At 35.4% G+C, this 26,709-nt stretch overlaps 2 protein-coding genes and 2 long non-coding RNA genes across 24 annotated transcripts; 1 reads left to right on the top strand and 3 right to left on the bottom strand.

The window, feature by feature from the left end:
* The first annotated feature begins 17 nt into the window (after positions 1 to 17).
* LOC18431920 (uncharacterized) lies at positions 18 to 2,732 on the top strand. Its single transcript, XR_966590.3, has 2 exons — positions 18 to 436; positions 1,977 to 2,732. It is a non-coding gene; the product is annotated as an uncharacterized LOC18431920 (long non-coding RNA).
* A 7,708-nt stretch (positions 2,733 to 10,440) lies between these two features.
* Positions 10,441 to 11,670, bottom strand: LOC148782153 (uncharacterized). The gene is made up of 2 exons (XR_016056537.1): positions 11,524 to 11,670; positions 10,441 to 10,980 (listed from the first exon to the last, which is right to left on the bottom strand). It is a non-coding gene; the product is annotated as an uncharacterized LOC148782153 (long non-coding RNA).
* A 578-nt stretch (positions 11,671 to 12,248) lies between these two features.
* Positions 12,249 to 22,925, bottom strand: PLPB (PAS/LOV protein B). 21 transcript variants are annotated; one of them, XR_016056531.1, is made up of 8 exons: positions 21,219 to 22,063; positions 20,756 to 20,957; positions 20,590 to 20,654; positions 14,473 to 14,561; positions 14,289 to 14,368; positions 14,057 to 14,112; positions 13,735 to 13,798; positions 12,249 to 13,121 (listed from the first exon to the last, which is right to left on the bottom strand). XR_016056531.1 is itself a non-coding variant. In XM_088868359.1 (8 exons), exons 2-8 carry the CDS (start codon positions 22,379 to 22,381, stop codon positions 12,954 to 12,956), a joined length of 666 nt encoding a protein of 221 aa, XP_088724485.1. In that variant the 5' UTR covers positions 22,382 to 22,418; positions 22,630 to 22,925; the 3' UTR covers positions 12,249 to 12,953. The 21 variants fall into 21 exon arrangements, 15 of the variants coding, with proteins under 15 accessions (XP_088724485.1, XP_088724492.1, XP_088724486.1 ...); XR_016056533.1 differs by having other exon boundaries at positions 20,781 to 20,957; XM_088868359.1 differs by lacking the exons at positions 14,473 to 14,561; positions 21,219 to 22,063 and adding exons at positions 22,351 to 22,418; positions 22,630 to 22,925.
* A 674-nt stretch (positions 22,926 to 23,599) lies between these two features.
* On the bottom strand, positions 23,600 to 26,179 carry LOC105420482 (putative pentatricopeptide repeat-containing protein At5g40405). Its single transcript, XM_011624253.3, has one exon. It carries the CDS (start codon positions 25,473 to 25,475, stop codon positions 23,637 to 23,639), a length of 1,839 nt encoding a protein of 612 aa, XP_011622555.2. The 5' UTR covers positions 25,476 to 26,179; the 3' UTR covers positions 23,600 to 23,636.
* Between the last annotated feature and the right edge of the window lie 530 nt (positions 26,180 to 26,709).

Genomic DNA, 26,709 nt, shown 5'->3' with positions numbered 1-26,709 from the left:
AAAAAAATGAAAAGGTCGAGAGACGATTGTCTTAGAAGTAGGAGGATGGGCAAAAGGAAGCAGGTCCCTCGAACATTCTGGTTCATGCGAGCTTCAAATTGGAGAAGCCAAGAAAACAATGGTAGAGGGAGCTTCAGATCCGGACTAGAGAAACGACTGAGAAACTAGGAGAGAGAGCGACTTGAGCTAAAAAATGCACTAACCGAGAGAATTTCAGATCTGGATGACGAGCGTCAGATTCGAAGGAGGATGAAAAAGATCAGGGACACGGAGTGAATTTCAAGGAGGCGATTTCAGATTTGAACAAGAACGAAGTAACGGCTGAGGTGATCTCAGATCCGACAGGTTTTGGGTTTTTCAGTCTCTCTTGTACCTTGGGAACGAGATCACAGACAGCACGATTCGGAGGCAAAGGGTTCAGAACGGATTTTCAGAGGTTGGTGATCTCAGATCTGGGTTTTTTAGATTTTTTTTTTTGAGAGATCTCCGGTGACACACTGTTTTCTGGTAGATCTCCAGCTAAGGGCTTTTCATAGACCTTGGGGTTATTTTTCAGAGGGAGGTGATCTCAGATCTGGGTTTTTCAGATTTTTTTTTGGTGCCTATTTTTGACGGATCTCCGGTGACACATTTTCTTTTTGGTTGATCTCCGGCTAAGGTCTTTTCATAGATCATGAGGTTATTTGGTATTATGATTTTGGAGATGGGGGTTATACATCTTTTTCCCTAATAAAATTGGATCAAATAAGAGTGGATATTTTCCCTTTGAGCCGATTTTTTTTTTTTTTACTCTGGCGTTCCACCACCCTGGCTAGGTAGCCTTGAGCCTATTCATGAAAAAAATTTAAAAAATAAAATTAAAAAATATAAAAATATAAAAAAAAGAGAGAGAAAAGAAAGAAGAAGAATATAGATCAACTTGGTGATTTGGTACCAACTTTAAGGATTTAAACCCCGTACTCCCACACTAGAACTGATACGTGTATCATAAAGCCAATACTAAAGGAATATTATTATAAGCAATTCATTTGAGTATATAAAAGTTTATAAAAATTAAAATCAAATAATTCCAAAGGAAATTAAAATCCAAAATCAAACAATTCCAAGAAAAATTAGAATTCAAAATTAAATCCTTTTTTTTTTGTTCACTACAAAAATGATCAAGGTCAAGATTATCAAGGTTTTCTGACTCCGGAACTGTAATTTTCGGTGAGTTTTGTGATGAGGCTTTACTTATTGGGGGTGTGATTTGAATAGAGCAGAGGCTTTAAACAATTTAAGTAAAGCCCACCTTCAAATAGTGTCTAAAAATGTGGTTCCAATATTGAAAATATTTGTGATAGTCTTAAAATATATAAAACTTAGAAATCTTGAAAATTGACAGTCCAAAAATGCTTTACAAGATGCACTATTTTTTGAAACTTGAAATCCTTTTTTTTCTCATGTTTGTGCATCTTGATGTCAAGATGATCAATTTTAGCATCTAAACAACCTCTTTTAGTGGAATTTTTAAGACGGGCTTTAATTTGATTGTCTAGAACCTTGGTTCGTTTTAACTTTTTCCTTATTTATATAAAACCTTGGCCTTATTTTAGCCTTTTCGTTAAAATATTAGGATTCACTTAGGAAATTAGATGGTCAATATTCAGAATGAAGAAAAAATCTTTATTTTTTTAGTTCTTAGACCTTGGATTTAATAGTTCAATAATTGGGGAGGCCCCATTTAATGTTTTGACATCAAATCATAAATTTTGCATCCTAAAAATACTTCTAAATTAGGCTTCACCCATACAAGCAAAATCGAAAATGCTCTAGCGAGCACACGAAATCTTAAACCTAACCTGAGGCCTACGAAATCCTGTTTCCTTCGTCCAACAATAATTTGACTCTATAGAACAATTAGAAGAATAAATAAATAAATTTTTTACTCTTTTGACGTCTTCTTGACTTGCTGAACAAGTGTTCTAATTACTTAGGCACAAAGGAATAACTCCCTATAAATGCAAAGAGGCACACAAAAAGAGCTCCATATCCTTACGATGGAAAAGACACTATACCAAACACAAGATATTGCAGGAGAAACGAGGGAAGAGTACTATACAAAAGAAAGGACAATACTGTAGAAAAGGACACAATATAATCCTCAAGGAAAAGAGAAGAAGACAATGGACAATGAAGATCAAAGGTTGGCAACCCCAAGAGCAATTAGGATTTCTCGACCTAATTTTTCCTTGGTGATGGTTTCTGTGGTGGGTCTAGCCTTCTTTGGCTACAATGCACAGTTAGAAGCTTCTAGGGCAGCTAACAAGCCTTGGATCAATTTCTTCTTTGTAATGACTTTCTTGGACATGGCCTTACTTTATTGCCTTTTGATATTGCATTCCTCAATACCTGAGGCATTTGAGAAATGGGGTGCCCTTAAAAAGACTACTCTTGCATCTATTGTGTCCTTGACATTGGCATTTTTGTTGCATTTGTGGGTGATTGTCCCTCCAAGCATGGGATGGTTAGTGTGGGTGTGCTGTGGAATAATGCTTTCTAGTGCACTGGCTATGGCCTTCCTAAGCAATAGTCTCACTCATGAGACTCACTAAGCTTTCCCTTGCCTTCAATATTCATGTGTAAATGTGTGCTTGTGTTCATTTATGGGAGACAGATAGACAGTGTGTGTACATATGATTGTACTTGGGTTTGTGTTTGTTTATAAACTTATTTTCTTTGACTATAAGAAATGGTGTGTTTTGTAATGCTTTTGTACTTGTTACCATAAAACCTGAAAGAAAATGAAAAAAATAAGGAAAAAAAAAGAAAAAAAACAAGGAAGTAGAGGACATTGATGTAGGTGATTGTAAGATGTTCTACTTTGCAAACATAATTGAGAATCGAGGCTTGTGACATCTTAGCGCACTCTACCAGTTGTCGAACCCAATTTTTTTTTTTTTAAAAAAAATGCTTCTGGAGGCCTAAAAATGGCCATCAAAAGAGCATATTGCGAAATGGAAGGTACTTTCATCATTTGTCAAAATCGGGACCGTAGTGTATTTTCCGGGTTTCTTTTTATTTTTAATCTATAATTGTGATGCAAGCTTTGAAATGGACGGCCCAAATTACAGTCCACTTAGGGTTAAGATGAAACTGCTTTGATGTAAGATAGAGTAACTTTTGATTTCTATAACTTTTGATTTATATCCTTACTGTTTTGATCTAATTCATGCAGAGGTGGCTATGGACTTTGGCTTACAAGCTCCCCAACTATTTTCCACACATTAGTAGGTTACCGTGTTGCCTCTCTTCTTGTTCATTGTCCTCCATCAGACTGCTCTTTGTAATTGTTTGAGTAGCCATGGATTTTCATTCCCTAACAGTGGATGCATTTAGTTTTAAGCTGTCAGATTATAATTCATGGGTCATTCTTTCAATTAATCTTAAGCTGTCTGATTATAAAGCGAGAACTCGTGGTTATGCATGAAAAAATTGCGATTAAGATTCTTAATAATTTCACTATGAAAAGGTGTTATTGTGCAGGGATTCTAATGGTCGGCCTTTAGAGCGGCCTAACAAAATATCCATCGTGTCGATGCAAGTAAACCCTGCATTTTTTGCGCACAGAACTTCCCTAAAGAAAAGTGGGTTCAACAGTAGAATAGATAGTTTAAATATTTTGGTGAAATTTGTCTCACAATAAAAATAAATTATGTTTGACAAAATAGAATTTAAATATTGATATTTCATAAGTTTAATAAAGACATGGTTGGCATCTCATTTATTGAGATTATGTAGTTTTCTGATATTTATCCTTTCGTGCTCGTTTGACTAACTACCAATATTTTATATTTTTACTAGTTATGCCAAAATCTCTCTTTTAAATTTTCAGAGGTATTTTGGTTATTTTATATTTTATGAATTATTATTTTTTATATTTTAATTAGATTCTTCTATTTTTGATAAACACACGCTCCAAATTTCAAATCATTTCGATTTGTAGAAAAAAAAATGAAATTTGAAACACTATCGGACATATGTGATTGTACGATGAACTTTGGACGGTGATGAGTATATGCGAAATTACTGTTCATTTTCTCCTATAGGCGTTGCGTAGTGTTATCATATATATATATATATATATATATATATATATATGAATGAGGAATGATCCAATGCAACGGTTGCATTATAGTATACTGCAACGACACTTCTAAAAAATCATGTTTATGGTATCTGTATGATTTCAAATTTTGCACACACTCTCTTCATCTCAATAATCAATCCAAAAAAATATCAATTTGAACTCTAGATATGGTCAAAATGAGTCCCTTCCAAAAACGAATCTAGATCATTCATTTTGTGAATTTTAAGATCTTAGTTTTTATAAATTCAAAATCATTTTTTCTTTTTAAACATTGTTCATCTAATGATAATAAAGTCATCCAAAACAAAAAAAATTATTCTAAAGTTTAGATCTAAGCATCTCACCAAAATGAACGACCTATGTTAATTGGATTAAAAAAATGCCTTATAGGTTGCGTTTTCAATTTTTTCTTTTTTTGTGAAAAGAGTATATATTTCAAATTTTGTATCAAACAAATGACCATAAGATGGTTTTTTAAGGTTGTTGCACCATATTAGTATACAACGGTTGCATGAGATGGTCATATGTTGCACAAATCATTTTTCAAAATTTGGATCAAACAAATGGCTATAAGATGTATAGTAATATGTTGCACACATACTCTTTATCTCAATAATCAATCCCAAAAAAACAAAAGTTCACTTTGAACTTTAGTTACGGTTAAAACTTGTCCCCTCCAACAACTAATCTAGACCATTCATTTAGTGAATTTCAATTTCTTAGTAGTTACAAGTTCAAAATCAATTTTTTTTTTTTTTTTAACATTGTTCATCTAATGATAATAAAGCCATCTAAAAAAATGGAAAAGAAAAAATCCTTTTAAGGTCTAGATCTAAGCATCTTATTAAAATGGACGGCATATGTTAATTGGGCTAAAAAACTACTTTCTAAGTTCCAATTTCAAAATTTTCTTTTGTGTGATTGTTCATTAGAATGAAAAGAGTGTATATTCAAAATTTGGATCAAACAAATGGTCCTAACATGGTTTTTGAAGATTGTTGCATTATACTATGATACAACCGTTTGTGGTATTTCAAAATATATGAGCAAAGTGATCTAATGCAACGTTTGTATCATAATATAATATAACCACACATCTATAAAATCATGTTTGTGGCATTTGTATGATTCAAAATTTTGTACATACACTCTCTTCATCTCAATAATCAACCCTAAAAAAAAAAAATTTAATTTGGACACTAGATATGCTCAAAATGAATCCCCTCCAACAACGAATCCAGACTGTTCATTTTGTGAATTTAAAGATCTTAGCCTTTACAAACTCAAAATCATTTTATTCTTTTTTAACATTATTCATCTAAAGCCATCTAAAAAAATTAGAAAAGAAAAAATCCTTCTAAGGCCTAGATCTAAGCATCTTATCAAAATAGATGCCCTATGTTAATTAGGCTAAGCAATTACCTTTTAGAATGTGTTTTCAAATTTTTTTTTTTTTTTATGATTGTTTATTAAAGTGAAAAGAGTGTATATTTTAAAATTTGAATCAAACAAATGATCATAACATGGTTTTTAAATATTGTTACATTATACTATGATACAATCGTTGCATGAAATCACTGTTAGGGAAATGATATATAGAGAAAGAGAGTAGACTCTTGGGAGGAGAGACAAAAAGACTAGAGGGTACTTAGAAGGAAAAAAAAAAGTTAACAAGAGAGATAGAGAGGCTTGCCTGAGGGTCTATCCAAGTTTAGTAGACCGTTTCGTTTAAAAGCATATGTATTTGGGAGGAGAGACGAAAAGACTAGAGGCCATTCAGAAAAAAAAAAGGTTAAAAGCATATGAATTTAGGGAAATGGATCCCCACACTCACGTAAAACTCTAAAGGATCACCATTAAATTTGATACATATCTCTAAAAAAATCAAATCCTACGTCCAGTGATAACGTTTTTAGATATCTATACCAAATTTAATTTGAGGTCCTACATATAGGTGTGGGAGGGTATTGTAGGATCACATGTTTAAAAGTGAAAAACTTTGAAAAAGGCTTTTAATTTATGTTCAAACTGTTGAGGTATTAAATGCATGGGCAAACTTTCCCTGTGGTTTTCGACTTACCCGGCTGGGGGAATGATGGGAAGGCCGTGGAGAAATTTTTGGGCAGTTTCACTCAAACAAACAGGTGACAGGCTGCTTGATCGAGAAAGGGTGGGAAAATCACAAACTTTTCCACCTTTCACGGTTATCAAACAAGTCCTTAAAAATATGTTTATTTCATCTTTGAATGAGTTGAGAAAGTAGAAAAACATGGTGGAATGTAACGAGATTGAGTTCAATGTAATACAATTTAAATTTTTTAACTCAATCTCACAAAATACATCCATTAATCTGAATTTACAGCAACACACAATACAGCTCCTGAATTGGTCCACTACTTGTTCCACTCCATACTCAACTTAGCTTAGAGATTGGCTTAAACTAAACATAACATTAATCAAATTACACATGAAATCAGTCCACATAATAAAGGATTTCAAATATATAAATTACATAACCATGAAGCACATAAATAGGCCAATCTTGAATTACAAAGACATAACCAAATCGTGCACTTACTCTCGGATGTCATGGGAAGCTGAATGGTGGGTCAATTTTATGCCGATTAAGGTCTTAGATATAACCATATGATAACCCAATATGATAGCAAGAGAACTTGGTTCAATTTTAATCTAAATGATAGAAAGCATGTAGCATGTAGGTAAAACTCAAACACGATCGAGAAAAATACTTCAAAAAGTTATGATGGTTCGCATGCCAGCAACAAGTGAGAGAGAGGAGCATAACTCACAAACAAGGTATATGGATTACGAAAACTCAACATCGTGTGGGAGGAAATTTTGGCATAGTAACACCTTTTAAAATGAAGATTTTAAGATCAAGAGAAGACTAAAACCTTGGCTATTATATCAGTGAATGATGTAGGAAATTCAACTGTGTTATTCTAAATCAAAATGAGCTCTAAATGAACTATGCTTGTACTAGTATATGTGGGAACCAAGAGGCATGAAAGGTGCAAGTATTAGTTCATGAAAGAGGGGACCAAAATGAAGATTATCTTGCTGTAAATGAGCAATGAACAGCAACGAAGAAGGACTTAGATCACTACCAATGGTTCCTTTGGTCCTCATGAGTAGGCATCCATACCATGCGCCGTAGGGCAGACTTACCGAGGTACAGAAAGGGGGCCGTGTTTCTACATGTTTCTCTCTATCTTTCTCTCTCTCTCTCAAAAAATCTCCCTCAAACTCTTAGAGAAGCCACACATTGAGGTCTAGAAGTTAAGTGTCGAGGGCTTTAGTGTTAGAGAGCTTATATAAAGAGGGAGGTAGGATTTTGAGTTGGCCTAGGTGTTAGATCAAATTACGACCACATATCATGGGTATCAATGGCTTGGAGCGAGTATTGGTCTTAGCCTTTCAACCATATTATTAGCTATCATAGATTTGTGATTGAGATTCACTGTCTTTATCTCCCCATGTGTAAAAATATTTCTAAATTTCCTATTTTCTTGATTTCATAAATCAATGAAATTCTCATCACATTTATGCATATGATTTTTAATAAAGATGTAAAATAGAGAGAAGGATATGCCTCTCAAATCTCTACACTTTTCTTCTCACTCCAAGAATGAATGTTGAAATTGAAAGTAAGGAGCTTTCTCTTCACCTTCACACACTTGTATAAGACACACTTAGTGTCATACTCTCACACATTTAATGAAGAGCACATCAGCAACTTAGAAACAACTTTTAGATCTAAGTTCTAATTGGCTTGGGCTCCTTAAGTCAAGGAAAATATCAAGGGTGATTAGGCTAGACACACACATGTGCACCACTGGAACAAATCTAAAAATACCAAACAACTCCTTGACGACAGGCAGACCACTCTTATGTGGCTGATGTCGACCACACATTTAGCCACATGGCTGACGTGGCCATGTGGACTTGGGTCGTGGAGACCATTGTCCATTTGGGTCCCATAGTTTGTGTCCTCAAGTGAATTTGTTTTAACACATAATTAAATTGTGACCAAGAAAATTCCAAAAAAAATTTAAAATCTCAAAAAATCATTTCAGTAATTTGTAGCTATTCACAGTAGTTCTTAGGCACAAAAAAAATTCTCCGAAAAGAAATTAGAATCCTTATGGAAATATTCTTGACTAATGGGACACTCCTGGCAAGATCCGTGATCCTAGGTCGCTTTCTCGAAATAGCCTAACAAAACTCATAATCCAGAGTTTCTAGCAGGGGACTCATGCTCGGCTTATCAAAGCTAACAAGTACATTACAAAGTCCCAAATTTATAGTTGATTATAGATGTGCCCCTAAGGATATACACTCTTGGGATGTTGGGGTACTATCTCTAGCACATATGCATATCTGCTCGGCTTATCAAAGCTAACAAGTACATTACAAAGTCCCAAATTTATAGTTGATTATAGACGTACCCCTAAGGATATATACTCTTGGGATGTTGGGGTACTATCTCTAGCACATATGCATATCTCTCTAGTGGATCAACCTGAGAGAGATAGAAAAAGAGATAGATAGAGAGAGAGGCTTTCTAAATGCGACTCTTTATGCACATATTGTGAGAAGGGACACTGTCAGGCATTCGGCTCATATCCTCTCAAAACCTATTAGAGCCTATCATTCTCACACAAGGCCTAAGAAATTCTCACATAAAAAATATCTCGATCCACATTAAGAATCTCTCATTACAAGAAAAAATATCCATGTCTTGGCTTAAACCTATCATGAGGTGAACTCACCGACCCTGACAAATGGAACCCCAATCCCCTTCCAGTATATAATCCCTTAGCAGCTCTTTTTGGATTTCATGTCTTATTGTTTGGTTAAGAACTAAACCTTATGTTATTTGTATGGAGGATGCAGATTCTGGACGCAGTCCAGAAGATGATAGTCATGTTTCCACTAGAGTGTTAGGCACTTTCAAGTTAGTACGAACCACTTGTTTCGTACATTACTTCTTGTTTGTGAGAATCTGATCTTCATGTTAAGAATTAAAACAATCATAGGCAGCAGATGCTCCACACCACTTCTTAGGCCATAAACCATTGCGAATGGCGCCCACCTCCTGCATACTTTTGTGAGATGTTTTGCTATGTCAGCTACTAGTCTTATGCCTTCTACTATCAATGCTTTTTATTATACTGTGTATTTATTTGTTTATTGGCCCAGTGTACATACATTTCATGTTTAGGAGCTTATAAGTTGTATTTTCAGTGTACTCCTTGTTATTATGATTGATTTTAAGTTGGCTACTGATATAGATTAATACAATAAGAGATTTATATCAAAATCTATCTTTAAACTTTATTTGAATATATTAACAAACACTTCATATGCATATCACTTCAACCACATAAGAAGCATAAACATATATCTATAATAAGAGTTTCTCAAAGATCTATTCAAATCTACAATCTATCATCCTCTATTATAATCATCAAACACACCAAAATGAGTAAATGCAAGTATGGAACGAACTCAACAATAGGTTGCAACAATAGGTTGCAACTAGAGATCAAGTAAATCCACACCTTTAAAGCATCATAAGCATTGCAGAACCTTGATGGAAAATCTATAGCATAAATGAATTAGTAGCAATGTAAAGAGAAAGGAATCGAGAGGTAATGGAGCAAAATGGCTTCACAATATATGATTAGAGTGTCCCTTAGGGCTCAATGCACATCTGAATGCTTAATGAAAAAGAGAGAGAACAAGGATGATGAGAGAGAATGAGATGTGCATCACACCACTCTCCTCAAACACTACCTCCATGTATATAGGTATTTGCTTCAACGGTAAGAAAAGAAGAATGGAAGGCATTTAGAAAAGGGATTGTTTACAAAAAGACCATTTATCTTTTGTACATAGAGGTCTCAATCATTCAAACTTATTGGATGTCAAATTGGATAACTTGAAGTGAGTCACCAAGTCCGAGAATTCTTTTTTTAGAAACTTTTGTGTCTATTCAATGACATTTTTGCAACAGCCTATTTTGAAATTTTTTTTTAGAACTTTTATGTTTATTCAATGACACTCTTGCAATCGCCCATTTGGAAAAATGATTGTGACCTTTATGTACAAAAGATAAATGGTATCTTTATAGACAATCTTTTTAAAAAATGTGGAATGAAAGGGGCCAAGTAAAATAATATTTTGGTTATTAGAAAAGAAAATAAAATAGTTTCATTTATTTCAAAATTGCCGCTAAAGGCATGGAGAAAACCACGCTCAACATTACCCCACTGTTTTCGACATGATTTTAGCTTAACAAAACATGCATCCATTAAAAAAAGAAGGTATACATGATCATTTGAGTTGTACATCTTCAAGCGATCGATCTAACCGCGCATACAATCTACTGATTCAATGACATCAACCATGTACTTTCCCATGCTCATAATAGACGTGACGTATTGCGTGATCATCAACCACTTCATAAACTTCATGTATATGCTTCTAGATCTACATAATCACCCCACCAGGTATCTAGAAACAAAGAGTAGTGGATACGTTCTATTGTTATGTCATACATATACCCATCACATGTAGTGTCATTTCATCGGTGCAGTGAGTCACTACGAAATCTCACAAAGTGATCCATCTCATTAATAGATTCTCAACTGCCCGGATAATCACTAGCACATCACTTACCTCTAACTAGGGATAGTGGCAAAACTTATGCAATTGCATGTTAGCTGGTGACGGTTCATGGTCACATCCGCCGAGGGATTTTCATAACATAATGAACCATTAAAGATCAAATGACATAATCTTTCCAACCTCAGAGACTCAAATATCTGCAACAAAGGATCCACGCTATGAAGGCAGGTAATATCACAAAAGCCATAATCATCACAGTGCCTTAGATGTAAAAAGAGAATCAATTTTAGGATTACTGGCATCGAAACAACATTTTCGGGTTACAACTTTAACAAGCTACCACCCTAACAATTTTTCAAGATGCGTTATTTTTATGACTTGAAATTCTTCATTTCTTCATATCTATACATGTCAAGGTCAAAATGCTCTTCTATTTTATTTTGAACCATACCTCACTTTTATAAAGTTACTACCTTAGATAAACTTTTGGACTATATACTATAAGACAATTTATCTTTATTGCAAGGAAATCATTCTATCCATTAGATGTCAAATTGGAAGGCTCAAGATGTGTTACGAAGTTTCAAAAAAAATTTTAAAAAACTTTTAAGTCTAATAAAAAACACTCTTACAACCACTAGATTTAAAATACGATGAACAAGAGTAATTATAACCTCTTTGTACCAAAATAAATACTCTTAATACTTTTCATGACTTTTCCCATTTAAAACAATACATACCATGCAATAATATTTAAAAGAACAACCTCTGACTAGAGCCCTTTCTCCTCATAACAATCGGTTTCTTTTAGAAGATAAAATCATCGGGCCCAACTAGCACGTCCGCACCTGTGCAGTGCATACGCACAAACACATGCCCCAGCATTTCTACAACACATGATCAAGGGGAGAATATCTATTGGTTTATATAAAGACGAGGCTCTAAACAATAAAAAAAAAAAGCACACCTTTAAATGGTATGAAAATCTTTGTGATAACCTTAAAATATATTTTCATTTCTAATTATAAAATTTAAAGCATCCAAAATAGTATTGATTGAGCAAATCTATCAAAACTTGTAAAAATTGGCGATCCAAAAATACATTACAAAACGCACTACTTTCAAAACTTGAAATCTATCTTTTTTTCTCATGTCCATACATCTTGAGATAAAGATGATCAATTTGAAAATTTGGCCATTAAAACCACCTCTTCATGAAATTTTTGATGTGCGCACCAATTTGATTGTTTAGAGCCTTGCACTTATATAAATTTTTTTATATCTGAATAGATACTTCTGCTTAGAACAAATGTGCCTTCCTATACTACTGTCCTGCTGAAAACAGAAAATGAACTGCACCAAATTATAGAAAAAAGTAAAAACATTTGAAATGTATGTTGTAGTGCATCATGGGTTCAGAAGGATCTCATTAACACTCACAACTGGGACAATTGAAAGGAAAAAAGGAAAGAAAAGCGAGAATAAAATTTACATTGATAGGATGATAACACCCATGGATTTTGTGATCCATAAAACCAAAAAAGAAAGGAAAAGAACAAGGCCAATTATGTAGCCCATAAGATTCTTTCGATAGGGCAGTGATTTCATGCAACAGTTGTATCATAATTTAATGCATCAATCTTCCAAAAATCATGTTAAAGCCATTTGTTTGAATCAAAATTTAAAATATACATTTTTTTCATTCTAATGAACAATCACAAAAAGAAAAAAACTTGAAAACAGAAAGCATTTTTTAACCTAATTAACATAGACCGTCCATTTTGATAAAATGCTTAGATCTAAGCTTTAGAACGATTTTTTCTTTTCCAATTTTTTTAGATGATTTTATTATCATTATATGACAATGTTAAAAAAGAAATAAATTATTTTGAGTTTGTAGAGGTTAAAATCTTCAAATTCACCAAATGAATGGTTGGAAGGGTCTCATTTTGGTCAGATCTAGAGTTCAAATTGAACTTTTTTTTTTTGGGGACTGATTATTGAGATAAAGAGAGTGTGTGAAAAATTTTGGATCATACAAATACCACAAACATGGTTTTCTAGAAATGTGGTTGCATTATACTATAATACAACCACTGCATGAAATCACTGCCCATATATATTTCAGTTTCTGATACAATTGTTTTCCCTTCTTGGTGATGGGGAAAGATCAGGAGGAGAGTTGAGATTTCGAGGGGCCAACATGCCCAGCACCCGATAAGCTACGGACTGCTACCTTAACTGCACCAACAGCTCCAAGTTGTCTCATTTGTGAACTCAATCCTTGGTCTTCATTCATGGAAGCTTCATCCAACTGAACACCCACAAAGAATGATACCTGCACCAGCAAACATAAGCATAAAAAATTTGGCATTAAGGTCAAAGAGGAGCAAAATTACAGATGCACAACTTCCAAACCCTAAGAAAAAATGGAACTGTGTACCATTTTAAGATGAAAATACACAGAATTACAGAGTTCAGAACTTTGAATATACTGTATTTTTCAGTTATACAGAAATTTGAACCATAGACTGCATGATGATTAATAACCAATAGATATATGAGAGATGAAGGGGGAGAGGATTAAAGAAATGAGCTTGTTGGGTCTCCCCCACTTATTTCGCTATTTTCAATTTGAATGAATGGCCTAGAATTAAGCAATAAACACATTTGAACCATAAACTGCATGATGATTAATAATCAATAGAAATATGAGAGATGAAGGGGGAGAGGATTAAAGAAATGGGCTTGTTGGGACTCCCCCACTTATTTTGCTTAATTTTAATTTGCATGAATGGCCTAGATTTAAGCAATAAATCCCCATATGGAGTCTCATTACCACTTCACTAAACTAATATTTGCTTCGATGTAATAATGTTATATGCATATTTTATACAAGCAAACTTTATATCTACAAATAAAAACACACACAGTAACTGTAAGGTACATACCTTTCCAAATGAATTCCTGACTGGTGATATGTGAAGACTGTTCCAAAAAGAGGTGGTATCCTTCCTGATTAATCACAATAATGTTAACTTAGGATATATAACTCATGTAAGATTCCCCATACTGATGTGAAAAAGTTGAACATTATTTATTGCCAAGAAAAAAAAAACAACATTGCGAAATTTGCCACTTCCAATTGGAAAAGAAAAAGAAGAAGAATGAGTTTCACTTCTTATTGCAAAGAAAGAAAAGACCCTTTCCTTCTCATTACAAATCATATAAGCATCTAGCAAAAGTAAGGGCATCACAAGATGTGAAGCTAACCTGTAATTTAATATCCGAACTGTACAAGGTTTTCCTGATTGAATCCCTTCCCTAATCTGTGGCATATTGCAACCAAACACAGCCAAAAGATAAGAAAATATGCGAGAGAGAGAAAATATGCAAGAGAGAGAGAGAGAGAGAGAGAGAGAGAGAGAGGTTGGATATGAAAATATGATCCTGACTTCGGGGCTCTAAAATACAAGAGATGCTACCACTACAAGACCATATGTACCTTTTGCACATCCTCTACATCTGTAAATGGTCCCTGTAGAAATCTGCAGTTGCGACCTAGCACTTCATGCCTAGAATAGCCTGGCACATGAGCAAATTATACAATGACCCTGTAATCCTCATTTGGTTGCATAAAGAATCTAGGACATTGACAACTTATCATTACAAATGCCAAAAGTGAGCACATTGAAAACCCTTTAAATTTCGTAAAATGAGTCTTTTCCAGTTTCTAATCAGCAATCAGAATTAAACATGGATCTAGCCCAGGCTTCCCCTGCAGAGAGACATCGAGGAAAATTCATGTTAAGGATAGGCATAAGAATACCATGGAAGACTAAAAGAATCAAGTTATTACATATGCATTTCATGCAAAGTGGAAATAATGGAAGCAATAACATGATGTGTGACATTTGTTCTATGGAAAACCAGATACAGTGACTCTTTCAAATGGTCATAAGCAGAAGAATGAAGATCAAAAGGAAGCAGCATCCAACTGGCAATATTTATCTGGTCATCAGACAAAAGCTAGAGATTAGAAATAATAAATTCAACATGAATGGTAAGTAATTTTATGCAATGTGCTACTGTGCTTAGCATAATTTAGTCAAGATAATGAAACTTAATACTCATAAAGAGGACCATACTGTGGAACAGTTAGCACTTTTTTGCAGTGCGTTACTGTTCTCAGTTAAATTTAGCCAAGTTAACGAAATACTATCATACTATCACACAAGGAGCATATTATGGCAGTCCTAGTGCATATTCTAGCATTTCCCCTGTTCTCAAAAATAAATCTGGTAGTTTAGCATTTCGCTGAATGTTCTAAGGATTGAGGACATTGTTTTGGCACATTCACAAAAATACTCCTAAGCATTTTAGGCCTTTCCCCCACTTGTATTACCCCCAATGGACCAGGATCCTTTTCTAGGGCCACTTCAAGGCAAACAGGGCATGACTGAACCTACAAATCTGCAAGGAGGATGCCAGCCATCCTGATTGAGCATTTTGCAATAAACTCCACAGATTTCCAGTATTAAAATACAAGACACAAAGTACGGGATCAATTCTGTTAACATGTAGATTTCATAGAAAGAGAAGAAGGAGATAAACCAAAAGCGAACACTCTTCTTTTTGCAACATTATGATTAGTTAGGACCCCAAGTTCGGTATCACATTACTCTGGGGGTTCAGCTCAACCACTTCTAAATTAATCATTTGTTTGAAGGTGACACCAAGATACTTCCAACCAGTGGTTTAAAAAACAGATCGGTGGAACGGATTGGGCACCCCAAAAACCCATCCAGATCGGTGAATCGGCGATCCGGATCGGGAATCGGCCGAATCGGTTCGATTAAGCTTTAAAAAAATCTAAAAAATTTATTAAAATTCATTATAAATGTTATTTTTTAGGAATCCAATAAGAAATCGGGGTACTACATTATTAATTTTCATTTTTTCATCAATATGTGAATATTGAAATGTTTTTTCCCTGTATGAACTTACTTTGACTATTAAATTTACATCACACAAAAAAAAAATCATAGAATTATCATGGATGAAATATATAATCATAGATGGACTACAATAAAGAATGGTTTTAATCGATAAAAAATGGCCACCAAAATCTCGAATCGGTGGAGAACATTATATACTGAAATTGAACTTGTTGGTTTACATTTTATAATTATTTTATTACACAAATAATAACAAATCCAACCTCTTATTTTTTACAATAAATATTTGTTGTATTACCTTTGATCTTTTTTTTTTTGACAAAAACCTTTTATTTCTTATGACAATAACTTTTTATTTATTTTTTTACAAGAAATGCTTGTCGTATTGCTTTTTTTTTTTTTGTTTAACAAGAACCTTTTTTTTTTTTTTAACAAGAACCTTTTTTTTGTTTTTAACAAGAACCTTTTTTTTTTTTTTACAAGGAATACTTGTTGTGTAACCTTTTTTTTTTTTTTTTTTTAGAAGAACCTTATATTTTTTTACAATAAAATTTTATTTTTTGACAAGAAAAAGAAATTTTGTTGTATTACCTTTTTTTTTTTTTTTACACGAACCTTATATTTTTTTTACAATAAGCTTTTATTTTTTGACAAGAATTTTTTTTTTGTTGTATTACCTTTTGTTTTTTTGACAAGAACCGTATATTTTTTTTTTAACAAAAAATATTTTTTTTTTATAAAAAACTTTTATTTTTTTTGTAAAAAAAAATTATTTTGTGAAAAGGAAAAAATTAATTTGTTTGTGAAGGAATGATGGCACCTGGGCAGGAATTGATCCCACGATGTCCAGCGCACAAAGCATCACTCTAACCACCACGTCAAATGTTAAGTTGTGATACAAAGAGGTCACTCAATAATTATATCTTATTTCTTTCTGAGCTATTACCTTGGAGCAATTGTCCCACATCGAACCCACAGAACAAATTTGGTAAGGATAAATAGTCTTCTGCTACCAAAGCTAGTCGCGAACTAAACGCACGTAGCAGTGTGGGTTTGTGATGGAGCACGTGTTTTTTACAATGGGTACCCATTGTAACTCGAAAATTTACAAAAATGCCCCTTGTGACTCATGACATCATGCATGTGTACAGAACCGGGGGAGTCATGACATCAACCGGGCGAGTCATGGCGTCAACCGAGTGAGTCATGGCGTCATCCAGCGATTCACTGTACTGAATCACCGGTTCTCTAGAATCGGGCGATTCCCGATTTTACAAAAGAATCAACACGGGATGACCGATTCCCGGTTTGAATCGGCCGATTCCGTGCCGACTTGGCGATTTTTAAACCACTGCTTCCAACTATTATATGTCCATACCTCAGTCATAAATATTGTTTTCATTCAACCTCTATTAATGTTAGACAAACTGACTTTGCCATTGCCAATTCTCTGATCAAACCATTTCCAGGAATGAGGACATCATCCAACCTGGTTAGCAACCTACTAATCGTAATGATCTTGTCTTTAAAGACCTGAAAAATATTTTCTTTGAAAACCTTGAAGTCCTTTGTAAACACAGGGCACTGGATGCTTTCCTCATCTTTTGTAGAAAATATTACATACTCTGAAACCTATATTATAAACCGCCTCCAGACTAGACCAACACTTCTATAGCTTGTGACCAGCCATTAAATATTTATTTCTAGAGATGTTTACCTTGGCTACAAAACCACAGCTTATAGTAGTTGAGATAGTGAGAAGGTATAGGCAAAAAGACTACTAGGACCCAGAGCCAGGAGGGAACTCAAGCATGAAGAGTTTGAGATATATAAAAACCTGTGCTAGAGATATAACAAGTCTACTTCATGCGGAGTAATGTGACTCTGATTTGGGTTGCCAAAACCCATGGAGAATTCTTAGTGGGATCCATATATCAACATATTACCTGGAGGGTGGAAGCAAACCTCAGAGTTAGAAATATGTGGCTCATTCCAGGCCCCTTGAAACACAGGCCTTTACGAGACTCACCCAAGTCAACTTGGACTCCGGCAAGTAACTTGGCCTCACCCAGAAGGCGAGGCTGAGTTACCCTGAGTTTTGCGTACAACTCGGGGAAAAAAAAGAACGTGTAAAAAATATGGGATTGCTCTACAAACGTTTTACATGTAATTTGGATTTTTTGGCAAAGATTGGTGAGTATTTTTTGGCATAATTCAATTAGCCAACTATAAATCAATTTATATTTTTATTTCTTTTTATATTTTCTTTTTTTGGAATTTTTAAAAATGTCCCTAACTATAAATCGGTTTTTTTATCCATTTTTCTATACTTTTTTAAGAGTTCTCTGATCTGGTGTGGGTCCTGCCTCCTATTGATCCATTGCTTGCACTTCATCACTTGGACTTGGTGCTGCTAGCTTTGGTGCTTTGGTTCATTTCAGTAGAGCAAGAGAAAGTTGTTTACCGCACTATTGCCTAACCAGTTACAATTCTAGGGAGAATGACTATTCTCCCAAGTGTTTCAAATTTGGAATACCCTGATCACCAGAGGACTGGTTTCTGATTCACCTGATCCAAATTGGTAAACGGGAACTGGTGAATGGACTCTATGGATAAAAAATAAATATATAAGAATCAAGGAGATTCCGGCGATTCCTTACTTCCCTATAACAGAGTTCCCCACCAGTTATCGCCTGGTTTGAACCACTGATTTTAAAGACTGATTATCATGGATTCTTAGTATTATGGAACACATGGAAGGAGAGGAACAGCATATGCTTTAGAGATCAAAGGCATAGAATTGAGTGGATAAAGCACAATCTCAGAGCTAAAGTGGTGTTGTGGCCACGATCTACGAAAGGATCAGAAGCTGCTTTTAAAAGTATTGGGACACAGTGAACAAGGCAACTGAGAGAGAACTAAGGTCAGGGCAGTGACTCTCACCACAAGGAGTAATAAAAATGAACTTTGATGGGAGAAGAGAACCCAAGGACTGCAGGCAGAGGAGGACAAGAGAGGCATCATCAGGGAAAATACAATTAACAGGCTCATCATGCTTGTATACTTGTAGTTCCAACTGAGCAAAGGATTGGTCTCTGCTCACTGGCCTCAGAAATCGCGATCCTAGACAGATGCCAATCCTCATTGAGGGAGATTCTAGCAATGGCATAGCTTAGTCCGAAGGAGAAAATGGATTCCCCTGGCACTCACAAAGTATCTTCAATGAAATTTGTGAGTGCTTTGAGACAATTTAGAGCAACTCTTAACATATCATGGGGAGAATCTAATGAGGATGCAGATGCTCTGGCAAGGAAAGGAATCATGAAAACTGGATTTGATGGCTATTCATTTCAACGAGTAGCTCATAGAATCTTAGAGTCTGATGTAAATAGGCTCAATTTCATAGATGAACACATATTTGGACATCAACTTTTCTCAAATCAATGACGTATGGTTACCATTACCACATAAAAAAAAAAAAAGAGAGACGGGGGGACAAAGTTCATAAAAATATGCATTTCATGTTTTCTTATGCCATTGCCACGTATTAAAAGAAAAGATTGAACAGTAAGAGCCACATTGTCAATGATTAAGTTTTTCTTTTTTACAATCATGGTTGACGCTTAGACTTACACTTATTTTTGTGGTAGTTATTGAAGTACAACACCTCAAGTTCTTTTCTACTATTCTACTTTTAAGTGGCTGCTGGTTATTTTGGCTCATCCAGTTCATAATATTTGATGCTAGAAAGGAACCATGGGCATATTCAGACCTGCTTTTATGTATCAAAGAACCAAAATCTTTTTTTTTTTTTTTTGGAAACTGTAACTTTATGTATTGATAAGGGAATAAGAAAAGTACAAGAAGCGAAAGACACTCCAAAAAGATAGACCATCCATGAAGAGCGGGCCCTATACAAAGCCCATCAGGGCCCAAGAAAACAAGGGGACCAGATGATGTTTACATCGATTCACAGAAGAACCACAATCATTTTAGATTAAGTTTTCAGGATGAACTCCTTTTTGTTTAGGGTGAGATTTCAATTCTTATTAGCTATGAGGTTTTTTTTTGTTTAGTTTCGTTTGCTTTTGTTTGCGGTAAGTTTTAGGGAATGGCAGAAACAGACCCCACTCTCAAAATAAATGTTTCAGTTTTCTTGGTCCCATTTTCAAAGCTTAGATTATTTTATTCTTGTGTACAGATACCAAAATACAACTTCCTCAAGAACTTTGGGTTTAATTTTTCTTGCTTAATGTTTTTGGGAATTTTTTGTTCAAATCCATAATTGATGGAGCTAGAAAGGAACCACGGGCATTGATCAAACCCATAGTCAAATATCAAAGCCCCGTCATTTGTTTAAAAATAAGAATTGACGAGAAACTCCTCAAAATTGAGGATTCTTTTTTTATTTTATTTTTTTGAGGACATCCTTACAGCAAGACCCCTACAATGTAAATTATGGAATTAAAAAAAAACAGGGACCCCTATAATGTAAATTTTTATCTCACAATGGTTGTTATTTTCATATATCAATTGATATCACAGTTGTATGCTTCTTCTGTATAGTTCCTTCTCTGTTTATGGTTCTTTAATGAATTAATGTTCAATTTATTTTAAAAAAAAATTAACGTTCAACGCTCACTTGTCACTGAGCTCCGAATTCCATAGAGCTCTGAAGTCCGTAGTAATTTTTGAAGAATGGACATAATCAAATCTTGGAAACAATGTCATCATGAAGTTTCTATAGAGTTCAGCCACATAATAAAAGAAATAAACTGGAAATACTAAAAGACTCAAGCTAATAGAAGTATCCGCAATTCAAGGGTAAAAAGATTTAAAGTAATGAACCTGTCAATGTTAAAAAAGCATCACTTGCATAAACAATGGACATGTCAGGTGAGTGAGGATCAGTTCTGCAGCAATACAAAAATGTGGTACGAGCACACATCAAAATCTCACGGAAAATGAGCTTTAGCCGAAATACAAAGAAAAAAAGGAAATTATAACAACTCACAATACAAAGCTCTGTTTGATTCTACCGAGAGCAATAGTTAACGACGTGGAAAGAGGGCTCACAAAGCCGCATCTTTCACCAGATACAGCTCCCCCCATCAACTTGCTATAGTGTGCCAACTTTGATAAAATGTTATTAATTGTAGAGATTGCTTTCTCCTTCTCATGTTCTCTAGCTTCACCAGGCTCATCAGCCTGCAAGCCTGCCAAAATTAAGTAAGCCCATAAGAAGAGAAAGGAAAACATGATCAATGAATGCTCTCATAGACCTCATTCATGGAAAATAATATAGTAATGATATTAATGACAAAGAAATTACCCCATCAAAGTTTAGAAGAAAAACGAAATTGCACCATCAAAAATATAGAAGAAAAAATAAATCACCCCATCAATACCAATTGGATTAATAAGAAAAGCGACCAAGAATTGGACCAAAATGAAATAGTTGGGATTCCAAAGCAAACCTCGGTTATCAGAATCGACAAAGGTGAGATCCAAATCAATGGATGGGTCCTTATAAACCTCTTTTCGACAAACACCATAGAGAAATCCATTGTTAGAAAGGGACCTGGTTATGCTCCTGAAATGGGAGGACCCACTGTCCTTAGAGATGGGAACTTGAACTCCAATGAAGTGAACTACTCTACCATCTTGTTCTGAGAAAACAGGGCACAAATGGAAAAGAATCCAAATTGGGGTCCCATTTTTCCTATAATTCAATAAGCTAATCTGAAGAGTTTTATCTTCTCCAATTGCTTCTCTGATTTGCAAAACTGACCCCCTATCAGTATCAGGACCTTGGAAAAATCTACCATTTTTACCGATAATTTCATCTCTCGAGTAACCCGACATGTTTAGGAAACCTTTGCTTGCATATACAATTGGATGGCCTGAAAGGCAAGGATCAGTGATCAAGAAATTCTCAGGCAATTCATCAAGAGCTTCATGAATCCAATCGGAATAACGGTTAGTGAGAGATTGATGGATGGAAGAATGGGTACCCAATTCAGATCCCATTTTGCTCTCTCTAACCTGAATTCTCTCTCTAACCACAGTGCTCAATCCCATAACATCAATTCCCGATCAATTGGCATGATACATAAGAGTTCACTGAACAACCTAAATTTCTTATGGGGAGCTCAAGATTCACTAGAAATAGAAGTGAAAAGGGAGAAATAATTGTAGGGTATCACAAAATGATCATATACACAAGAAAGAAGCCAGCTTTGGCATGAATTGATCCATGAAAAACAGAAAAGCTGAAAAAAAAAAGTGGTAATAACAGGGATAAGGAAAAAGAACGATACACAGTTCTTCTAAATAGCCGGAAATCAGTTGTTAAAAATCCATACCAATAATTTCATATTATTAGCAGCATGACCCCCAAAAATATCTTCTCAAAGAGAGAGAAGAAAGCAACCACACACAACCAATCGTCCTTCACTGAGAGAAGTAAATTAAATCCAAATCCAACAAGTCACTTTCTATCTCTCTTCTTTCTCTCTCAACCCCAACACCTCTCTCTCTTCGGTGTGAGATGTTACGAAATCAAAAATTAATAAGACGAGGAAAAACGATATCGCCCCAAACATTTACCGAAGTGGACTGAGGCGAGGGGTCCCTCCATTGAGTAATAAAGTGGAGGATTGAGAGGAAACGTGCACCTGTGGAAGAGGGCATGATCCAGAGAGTGAAAGCTCTTTTTCTGTCGAGTTTTTCTATTTTGTGATTGAGAGATCGAAAGAAAACGATTTTATAGTTTATCTCTCTAGATTTTTTATATTTTTTGTGGAGAGAGAAGAGAGAGAATAGATTCTCTTCTTATATTCTTTGCTGGCTTACAAACAAAACAAGAGTCCCCATTTTTTTACTTACCGATCTAAAGAACTCTGAGCAAAGCCAATTGAAAGAGACTCTGAACTTTTTAGAGAGATAGGGGTTAGGTTTTTAGTAAAAGAGAGAGAAGTGTTCTTAAAGAAGATCCCAGGAGCAGGTAGAGAGAGAAAACCGATAGTCGTGGATTTGAGGAATCAAGTAGAGAGAAAAAATCCTTAGTTGTGAATTTGGTAGAGAGAGAGAGAGAGAGAGAGAATAGGTTTGCTATTTGTGATGCTTATCCATCCACGTATTTGGTGGGTCTCTGAATTTCTCTCTCTATCACTCTCCTTCCAGGTAGAGTATGACAGTTTTCAACCAAAAACAAAGCATCCGTTCCACAGACTGCAGTCTATACGGTGCTACTCCATTTTCAGTAAATACCATAGTGCTGTCTTATGCATATATTTTTTTTAAATTATAGAGGGTGCGGTTTGTATGGAGTAGAGGCCCTATAATGTAAAGTTCTAAACGATCCAATTAAAGGGCACCATCAAATATTGACAGAAATGTTGTTTCACTATGGGTAATCTGATAGTCTTAAAAACATATTTTTATTTTTAATTATATAATTTAAAATTTTAAAAATAGTATAAATCAAACGGACTTATACAAACTTGAAAACCTTGTAAATTGATAGTCCAAAAATGTGTTACAAAACATACTATTTTCAAAACTTGAAATTTATTTTTTTCTCATAGATAATTGATTCCCAAATGATCAATTTGAATATATTTAGGCATCAAAACAACCTCTTTTTATGAAATTCTTGATGTGGGCGCTAATTTGATTGTTTAGAATCTCGATTTTATATAAATTTTTTTCAATTATAAATATTTTTAAAATAAATTTTGATCCAACAATTTTTTTTTTTTTTTTTTTGGGCGGATAAATTTAGTATATGTTTCTCTTCTAAAAGGTCCAAGAATCCTGCTCTCTCTCTCTCTCAATGATCAACTGTACCACCAAATTTAAGTAGGAATCAATGTTAGGTGGAGCAAGGCTAGTCACCAATAATCCATACATGAACATGTCCCATCTCTAAAATGGTGGAAACGGTTCCGATCCCTCACTACAATTTCCCGGCCAAAAACCTTGGACATGAGCTTCGTTACGTCGTGACAGTCAGTGCACACTCGGAGGTTCTTCACTATCCGAATCGGAACCTCTGGTCCCAAGCTGATAAACCCAAAAGCAATGGCAAGCTTCTCACTGTGCCTAGAGAGAGAGTCCTCTTTCTCTTCTTCCTCTATATCAAACAACACTTGGGTTGTGTTTGGCATATATCCTTCTAATCTTAACCTCCCCCAAATCTCCCCCAACTTAGCTTCAATCTCTCTGAAATTAGGGTGTGATCTATCTCCCACAAAGAACTCATGAACCACCCCATCCACTTCAATCACACTACAACCAGGTTCCTTTCTCACTCCTCTCTCTCTCATCAAGCTCCTCAGGCCTGAAACTCCATCCCACTGGTTTGAAGCTGCATACATGTTGGATAGAAGCACATAAGCCCCATCATGATGGGACTCTATCTCTATAATTTTGTTCAATGCATATTCACCCAGCACTAAGTTCTTGTGAAGCCTACAAGCACCAAGAAGAGCACCCCATGCACCAGCATGGGGATCAAATGGCATACCATGTATGACACCCACGGCCTCCGATAAGAGACCAGCACGCCCATAGAGATCGACCATGCACCCGTAGTGCTCGGCTTTCGGTTCTATACGGTAAACCCCCACCATTTGATTGAAGAACTCTCGCCCCTTCTCCACCGATCCATTAACACTACAACCATGCAGAAGAGCCACAAATGTGACCTCATTCGGGGCTACACCAGCCTCTCTCATCCTGCCAAGGAGCTCGATGCATGCATCGCCGTGGCCATGCATGGCCATCCCACCCATCATGCTACTCCATGTGAACACATTCTTCTCTTGCATTCTGCAAAAGACCTCCATGGCTCTATCTATGTTCCCACACTTAGCATACATATCAATCAGTGCAGTTCCCAGTGTAACAGTGAGCTTAAGCCTGTGTTTCTCTATATAGACATGAACCCACTTTCCTTGATCCATTGCACCAAGGTGAGAGCAAGCTGATAAAACTGAGACCATTGTGGCCTCATTAGGCCTCACCCCATCTCTTTGCATATCATCAAAAAGGCTCAAAGCCTCTCTTGAATAACCAGCATGGACATAACCAGTTATCATGGCATTCCACGCTATGGAATCCCTCCGAGGCATTCGGTCAAAGCACTCCCTCGCACGATCGAGGTCGTTGCATTTAGCCCATGCACCGATCATGGCCGTCCAAGCGACAATGTCGGGATCCGGGCTTTTACCAAACAATTGACGGGCAGATTCAACATGGCCAAAATTCGCATACATATGGATGAGAGCACTCTCTACATGGCCATCAAGCTCAAAACCGAGCTTTATAGCTGATCCATGGACTACTTTTCCATACCCAATTGATGAAATTTGAGTGCAAGTTCTCACTAGAAATGTGAAGGTGAAATTATCAGGAGGGACTCCGGTTTTCTTCATGTGGTGGTATAGAGAGAGACCTTCTTCAGGTGTGGAGCTCTTGGAGTAAGCTCTGATCATGGTGTTGAGAGAGAAAATGGTGGGTTCTTTGGTGAGAGAGAGAATCAAGCGCGCATAATCGAGGTTCAGTGAGTCCGAGAGTGCGCAAAAGGCTATGAGTTTTCCGGCATGAAAAGCGTCCTGGATGATGGTGGTTGTGATTGTTTGGGCAAGGATTTGCTTGAAGTGAGCCATGGAAGAGCAGGACTCAAGGAGAAGAATTGGGTGCTTGGAGATTGATCTCAGAGCTGCCATTCTTCTCTGACCAGAAGGCAATGTTGTTTTCCTTTTCCGTGAGCTACATCTCTCTCTCTCTCTCTCTCTCTCTCTCTCTAACTGAGCAGTCTTACATTCTCTCTCTCAACCGAAGTCTACTGTGGCTTCCAAAATCCAAGGGTCTCTCTCTCTTCCCGCCACTTTCAGTTCTAACACTGAAACGAAGCTTTTCGGACCGGGAAAAGCTTATGTCGAGTTTCAAGAGTTTAGAACCCCAAACACATCCAAATTATTGCGAATCCCTTGCATCTCAAATTCATGAATTTTGATCTTTAGAAATAGAGATTGCAGACAACATGAGGAAAGGTTTAGCCCTAGAAATGTTTTTCCTTTCTTTCCCATGTATCCATACATTTTTAAGATTATAGAGGATTTTTCAACATCAAAGACAAATTTTTGTGATGGGTTATTGAGGTGCCCTTTCGCACCTTATTGAAAAAAGAATCCAAAGTTTATGAAAGGTGCCAATCATATACTCTAAATTTAAGGCATATCCTTATTATCCACCATAAAAGGTTAGTTTGACACCGAAATTTCTTTAGTTGATCATCTTGAACTGAATTGCATAGATATGAAGAAAAAAAAAATTTCTAAGTCCTCAAAATAATGCACTTTGTTTCAAATGTTTGTAGACATGTTTGACTGGCACTATTTTTTTATATTTTTTTTACTTTAAATTTTAGAGTTAGAGCTGGAAATAGATTTTCTACTCATTGTAGAGTTACAACCACTAAAACGGCATCTTGCAACTAGTTGGAAATGTGTCTTACTTTGAATATTTAAAGTTGACACCTTATAAAAACCACACCTATAATATAACCATTTAATATAAAAACTACATTTATAATATAAATATTTAATATAGATACGACATTTGAATAATTCAAATGAGCCACTCCATTGAAATGAGCCACTCGAAGTCCCCCGGTTTTTCAAGGGTTTTAGGATGTAAAACACATCCCAAAATTTATACAAATACTTTTCCACCTCAAATTCATGAATTTTCAATCCATGGCTAGAGGCTAATGATTTGCACAATGTTGGAGATAATTTTTTTAAATAGTGACATGGTCAATAACACGTTGTCAGCCACCTGATTTCCCACCTAATGATTTCCCACCAAACAGCAAGGATGAGTGGATGATTATGACTTTCCTGTACTAAAAGATAAACAGCCTTATTGTATATTTTCCCCAAATGGAAAAAATATAAA

Source organism: Amborella trichopoda, chromosome 5, assembly GCF_054954075.1.
Source record: "Amborella trichopoda isolate Santa Cruz 75 chromosome 5, AtrichopodaSantaCruz75HAP2 v2.0, whole genome shotgun sequence".
Classification (NCBI taxonomy): Eukaryota; Viridiplantae; Streptophyta; class Magnoliopsida; order Amborellales; family Amborellaceae; genus Amborella; species Amborella trichopoda.
The sequence above is the reverse complement of the archived record's forward strand: the minus strand, read 5'-3'. Positions and strand labels throughout refer to the sequence as shown.